Source organism: Grus americana, chromosome 19 (assembly GCF_028858705.1).
Source record: "Grus americana isolate bGruAme1 chromosome 19, bGruAme1.mat, whole genome shotgun sequence".
Classification (NCBI taxonomy): Eukaryota; Metazoa; Chordata; class Aves; order Gruiformes; family Gruidae; genus Grus; species Grus americana.
In genome coordinates, this window is record NC_072870.1 from 4,446,887 (window position 1) to 4,452,886 (window position 6,000).

General features: G+C 62.1%; 1 protein-coding gene across 1 annotated transcript in view; it reads right to left on the bottom strand.

The window, feature by feature from the left end:
* Positions 1–3,572, bottom strand: part of ABR (ABR activator of RhoGEF and GTPase) — a 42,026-nt gene extending 38,454 nt beyond the window's left edge. Inside the window, exon 1 of the mRNA XM_054847457.1 lies at positions 3,206–3,572. Within this exon, the coding sequence (XP_054703432.1) occupies positions 3,206–3,557 (352 nt within the window). The 5' untranslated portion in view covers positions 3,558–3,572. The remainder of the gene's footprint in view (positions 1–3,205) is intronic.
* Positions 3,573–6,000: the final 2,428 nt, after the last annotated feature.

Below are 6,000 nucleotides of genomic sequence, written 5' to 3' on the forward strand. Positions count from 1 at the left end.
GTGACTCCAGGATCTTTCCGTAACAGAAACCGTAATTCCAGCTAAACAGAGGGCCAGGGATTTCATTTACGGCACAGCCTGCAGCCGCAGCATCCTGCCGTAACCAGATCCACCAGCTAACCCCGCTGAGGACTATTCCAGCTATGCCAGCGCTCCCCACCCCAGAGCTTGCATTTCTGGGGTGCAGGGAGATGCACAGGGCAGGTCGGGTGTTCCTGAACCCAGCAGCCTTCCAGAGGAGCTCCTGGAGCTCCCACAGCATCCCAGCTCCGTGGCAAAGCCAGCCTCTTTCTCAGCTTCCCAAGGGCAAATTGGGAAACCCAGCGCCACGTTTGTTCCCCCTCTGTGGCTGTGCACTGCCCGGCTGCCAGGCACAAAGCATCATCCCCACGCACATCATCGCGTCCCTCCTCAGTCACGGCATAGTCACCTCCTGCCCGCTGAGCTCACCCTGTCCTCGTGGGTACCGACCCGCAGCACCGGACCCTTCGCCCCAGACTCGTGCTGTGGCAAAAGGGAGGTGATGGAGGCAGCACCCAGCCGAAGTACCGCCGCACCCCGGCGCACCCCGACCACCTCCCGGCACAGCCACGCGCGGCACCGCTCATACTCAGCTGTGAGGCCAGCTGGGTGTTTAGCCACAGGGACAGGTGACGCCTGAGATGAAAGGAATTTCAGTCCTTTCCACGCTTCGTTTTTAGCCATCTGCTCGCTGACGCTCAGATTTTGTCGGTCCCGGGTGAGCTGGCACAGGCGTTATCTCAGATGCCAGGATCATGTATCTGGCTGTCACATGCGCTGCTCTCATGCAATAGCTGCAAACAGGGGCATCTTGCAGACTTCCTCGCTTTAAATCAGATTAATCACAAGCTGCTTAAAGGAAACCACTGTCTTTCCCTGGTGATTCCCATAAAGACAATATTCAACGCTCCTTCACTTGCTGTCCAGATAGCGCTGACACAGGTTACAAGGAAACGGCTGGGGACCGACCGTGTTCAGCCACAACCACAGCACTGTTAAGCTCCAAAATTCACATTAAAATACTGAAGGACCCAGGCAGAGCAGCGCTAACCAAGTTACACACCACCTGGACTGCTGGCAGGAGAAGCAAACAGCGCTGTGATCGGGAATTTTTAATTATATCTGAAAAATAAAGAGAAGTGAAAAGAAAACAACGGGAGCGCTAAGTTAACCAACTGTCTGGATAAAGGGGGATCCAGGCAACGACCGCACGCATTTTACTGTACGCTCACATTCTGCTTTTAAATGTCAGTGCCATCAGTGGACACAGGCGCCCTTATAATGTGCAACAAAGAAAAGTGCTGATGCTCGGGAAAGGCTCGGGACAAGGCTGGGGAGAGCTCATCGCCACCAGCGTCAGCCGACCTCCACGCAGAGCCCAGCCACTCCATGGGGCAAGGAGCCGGGTGCTCAGCGGAGGGGACGCTGCCTCCTCGGATGAGCGCAGGAGCTGGGGACCATGATGGAGACCCTTTTGGGGGAGGAGGAGGCAGCCACATCTAACCGCAGCAGATGCAACCTTGGATTTCAAGTTCTTGCCCAAAAGACTCACCCCAAATGGCTGCAAAGGTCTCGGTCCAGCTGCCTCGAAGGGTGGCACAGGGCTGGAGGACCCCTCCAGGTTGCAAAGCTGGGACCCTTGGGGGCTTACGCTGTGCTCCAGGGAAGCTTTAACAACCCCCCCCTGCCCTGAGAGCAGCCTTGCACAGTCCTGGGTGTTTGGAAACATTCAGGACCATTATCCAGATAGAAATAAAATGCAGGATCTGAACCTAAATCAGAAGGATTTGTGCTTGGTTGCTCCGACGCACTCAAGCCCCCTTGGCTGTTAAGCAGCTCTCCAAAAACTACAACTGGTGCCTGCTGACGAGGAGCTAGAGAAGGGCTTGGCGCAGCTCTCTGAGGGCAACACTTCAAATGCCCTTGGTCCTCGCCACAGGGCTGGGAGCAGGCTCCCACGGGCGGTCCCTGCCAACCAGGAAGAGGCACAAACACTCGTGCGAACGAGCCCGGCGCAGTACGGAGACAACACCGAAAGCAGCCACGTACTTTGGACGTTTCACCTCCAGACAGCTCAGGAAGGTGAAATGGAAACTGAGCTGCTCCCCAGCCTGGTAGACTAATGCAATAAATATAAATTACACTAAATATTAAGCATAGCTCTACATCAGAGCGTTTGCTACCCAGGCAATCTTAAACCAGCACGATACAGCCTTGGGGAAAAGCCATCACCCCAAACAATCGAGCAAGAACAAAATTAACTCAAGTCACTTGCAGAATTAGCAACATAAAAAGTGACATTCCTTAGCTGTCAGGACTGTGTTTGAATCGGGATTAAAGCTGATGCAATAACAACTTCCAGGCCGCTAGAAGTAGGACAGCATGACGGGTGACAGCACTAGCTGGCTGTGCCTTCAGTGCCACGAAACAGCCAGTTGCAAAATAACATCGTCGCCAATCCACCCAAAGAAACGCCCCAGGACACCTCACCACCCCAGCACGCTTCTGCTTTAGCAGCTCCAGGACTTCCCCAGGGGAGCTCACGGGGTGTCACCCAAGCAGAGGTGTCCCAGTGAGCCAGGTCACACCTGGAGGAAGTGACTGTGCCACAGCGTTCCAGCCCCAGAGGTGGCAGATCACCTCACGTGCCTGAGGACCGGGCCTCGGCATGGGACACCCTCGGAAGCGGGACAGGGATGACACGGGGGCTTGGGGTGACCTTAGTGGTGGGATGGGGACAGCACCGGGCCTGGGGATGACATTAGCTGTTTGGTGGGGATGGCACAAGGGCTTGGGGCGGCAAGGGCGTGATGGCATGGGGTGCCCCGGCTGCGTGGTGGGGACAGCCTGGGGAGACCGTCGGATCCTCTGCCGTGCCACAGCAAGGGGTGCCTCGACTGTGTGACGGGGACGGCATAGGGGCTTGGGAGGGCCTCAGTGGCACGGCACGGGGACAGAGTGCCCTTGACTGTGCCACGGGTACGGCATGGGAGCTCGGGACGGACACCACGAGGGCCGGGGATGCCCTCGGCCACGCAGCGGCACCGGATGCCCTTGACCGCGCGATGGGGATGGCACAGGGGCCGGGGACACCCTCGTCCCTGGTGCGGGATGCCCCGGGACGCGGGGTGGGTTCGGCTCCCCCTCGGCCGTGCCGCGGCCCGGGGCCTCCCGCGGCACCCACCTGCCGAGGAGGCGTCCTCCGCGTCGGAGCTGCCGCCGCTGCCTCCCTCCGGGGAGCTGCCCTCGGGCGCGCCGGCGGGGCTCGGCGGCGGGCGGGGGGCGGCGGGCAGGGGCGGCGGCGGCGGGGGGGCTCGGGCCAGCGCCGCCTCCAGGTAGCCCACCTTGAAGCGCTCCTCGGCCAGCGCCCGCTGCAGGCGGCGCAGGTGGCGGCGGCAGCGCTCCAGCTCCCGCTCCATGGCCCGGACCGAGCCCAGCTCCATGCGGGGCGCCGGTTCCCCCGGGAACTCCGCCTGCCAGTGCCGCGCGAAGTCCTCCCGGGCCGCCTCGCCCGCCGCCGCCTCGCCCGCCGCCATCCCCCCCGGCCCCAAGTTTCACCCCCCCCCCCCCCCCGCACCACCACCGCCGCCGCCGCCGCCTTCCGCCCCCCGCCGCCGCCGCCGCGGGGCCTGACGTCGGTGCCCGCCCCCGGTCCGCCCCGCCTCGGCACGGCCCCACCGGGGCGGGGAGCAGCGCTGCCACCGCCCCCCGGCTCGGCTCCGGCTCCGGCTGCGAGCCCGGTGCGGGGAGGGGCCGGGTTACCTGCGGCCGGCGGCTCTGCAGCTCCTTCCCCGGGGAGCACCGCAAGCTCTCCCCGGGCTGAATACGCGACGGCTTTCGGGAGCCCGAGCGGGGCGCGGGGGTGTGTGCTGTATTCCTGGCTGTTTCGACCTTCGATTCCTCCGTCCTCACCTCTGGGTGTCCCCGCTGGAGCTGCGGGACGTGGGCCGGGAGGATGCTGAGCAGGCGAGGAAGCGTCTGGTGTCGGCAGCGTCAGAGCAGTTAACAAAGCGACAGCTAATGACACAAACAATCCCACGCACTGCAAGAAATTGGTCCCAGAGCCAGGAACAACTGAGTCTTGAAGGCGCGGCGTAGCTCCTGTGCCACCAAGCTGCCGTTCCCCCAGCCAGTACGTGCCCTGGCCTTTGCTATGGAGTTCGGCCAGTTTTCCAGCCATCCTCATCCTCAGGCCCGCGACACTCTGCCTGCCCTGTCAGTCTCAGGATGGGTGGGCCATTCCCGCCACACGGAGGGGCGGGCACAAACTCCTGCAGTGGGTGATGAAGGCCCCACATAAAGTTTTTCACCCACTCTGTGCCACGGCACATACGCTCGCTGCATTTAAGCTGCCAGGGAAGTACGTGCCCCCCCCCGGCTCACTCCTGTCCTACGGGATAGGGCTTTCCAACCCCGTGCCACGGGCAGGGTCAGCAGTTCCCTTGCGGCACACGAGGCGCTGGGGTACAGGACCTCACGGGGTGCCAGGGGCAGAGGCAGGAGCCTCCAGGCAGCGCGGCCGCAGGGAGCTGCCTTCCCCTGCCTCCTCCCAGAGCCTGCGAGGTGGCTGGCTGTGGATGACTCACAAGCCCATGTCCCTTGTGCCACCTGGCCGTGCCCTAGCAGGAACAAAGCGCCCTATTTATTTACCTACGAGGCCCAGACAGTGTTGCAACAACCGCCTCCTCCTTCCCCTCCGTCATCACCCAAGAGCAGGGGGCTGTGCAGGGGTGGGCAGACACGCTCCCTCGTGCCTCGGCATGGCTCTCATGCTTCCGCACTGTAGGCTTCCTCTCTGTGGTCTCCCTCCGACACAGCTGTGCCTCCCAGTGCAGCCATCCCAAGGAGGATGGATGGTGCTGGGACATTGCCAGGAGCTGGGCACCCCCCCCCCCCCAGCCCGTGTCAGCTGCCCCCTCATCACCCCATCCAGGTTTAATCTCCAGAGAGGGCTGTGCTCCCAGATGGCCCTGGCAGATCTCTTCTGGAAGTGGCAGCGGTTTGGGGGTGCTGGATGAATGCATTTGGGGGCCAACCAGTCCTGGGCCCTTTGCAGGAGCTGCAGCCCCTGCTCAGCAGTGTTTTTAGGGGCAAAGACTCCCAAAACATGCCTCTGGGCTGTGGGACCCATGAGAGCTGTGATGCTGCTGCCCAGGATGGGCAAGTGCCCAGCGCTCAGCAGTGCCCCAGGTTCAGTGTGACGCGTGCTGGAGAGATGGGGTGTCCCGGGGAGTCGAACCCCTTGGCGGAGGCTGGGAAGGAGGAGGGGGGGGTGGGTGCCATGAGTGGCCTGATTTATGTATGGCGACGGATAATTACAGCTCTTTCATCATCTGTCAGGCAGACGGGCCCAGCAGAGCCTTACAACACATTTCTGGCTCCCTGTCTCAGCCCATAAATCTCTCCAGCGCACAGCAATAAATCAGCGGGGGCCGAGGGAGCAAGGCCAGGGTGGGCGTTCTCCCCAGCCTCCCACCCTGTAATGGGCACCTAGGTAGGAAGCATCCAGGACGAGGTGGGGATGGCCCAGCAGGATGCACTAATTACAGGCGGCAGGTGGCATCCGATGACCTCTGATTTATGGTATGATCTTGCCTGCTTCTGAGAGCTGGGGCTGGATCTCTGCAGGCCCAGGGCTGCCCAGAGCTGAGATGCTGGGAACCCCAGCAGAGCTCCCCAGCGAGCTCCTGGGGGCTGCAGGCAAGATGGGGGCAGCCTGGAGGCTGCTGCCTGCCCTCTGCCCCCACCTCTCCCCAAGCATCGCCCTGGTTGGGACACAGCTCTGTGCCCGGCTCAGCCACCTCCACATCTGCTCTGTACCGTGCCTCCTGACCTCCCACACCAGCAAGAACATCCCGCTGGCAGGGATCCGGCCTGCTTAGCTGGGTTTTGGACAGGCAGGTCTCTAAGCAGGCCTGGCACGCACATCCTGCCGCATCCCGAAGAGCCTCTTGCTCACCAGCTGAGCTCACTGTGTAA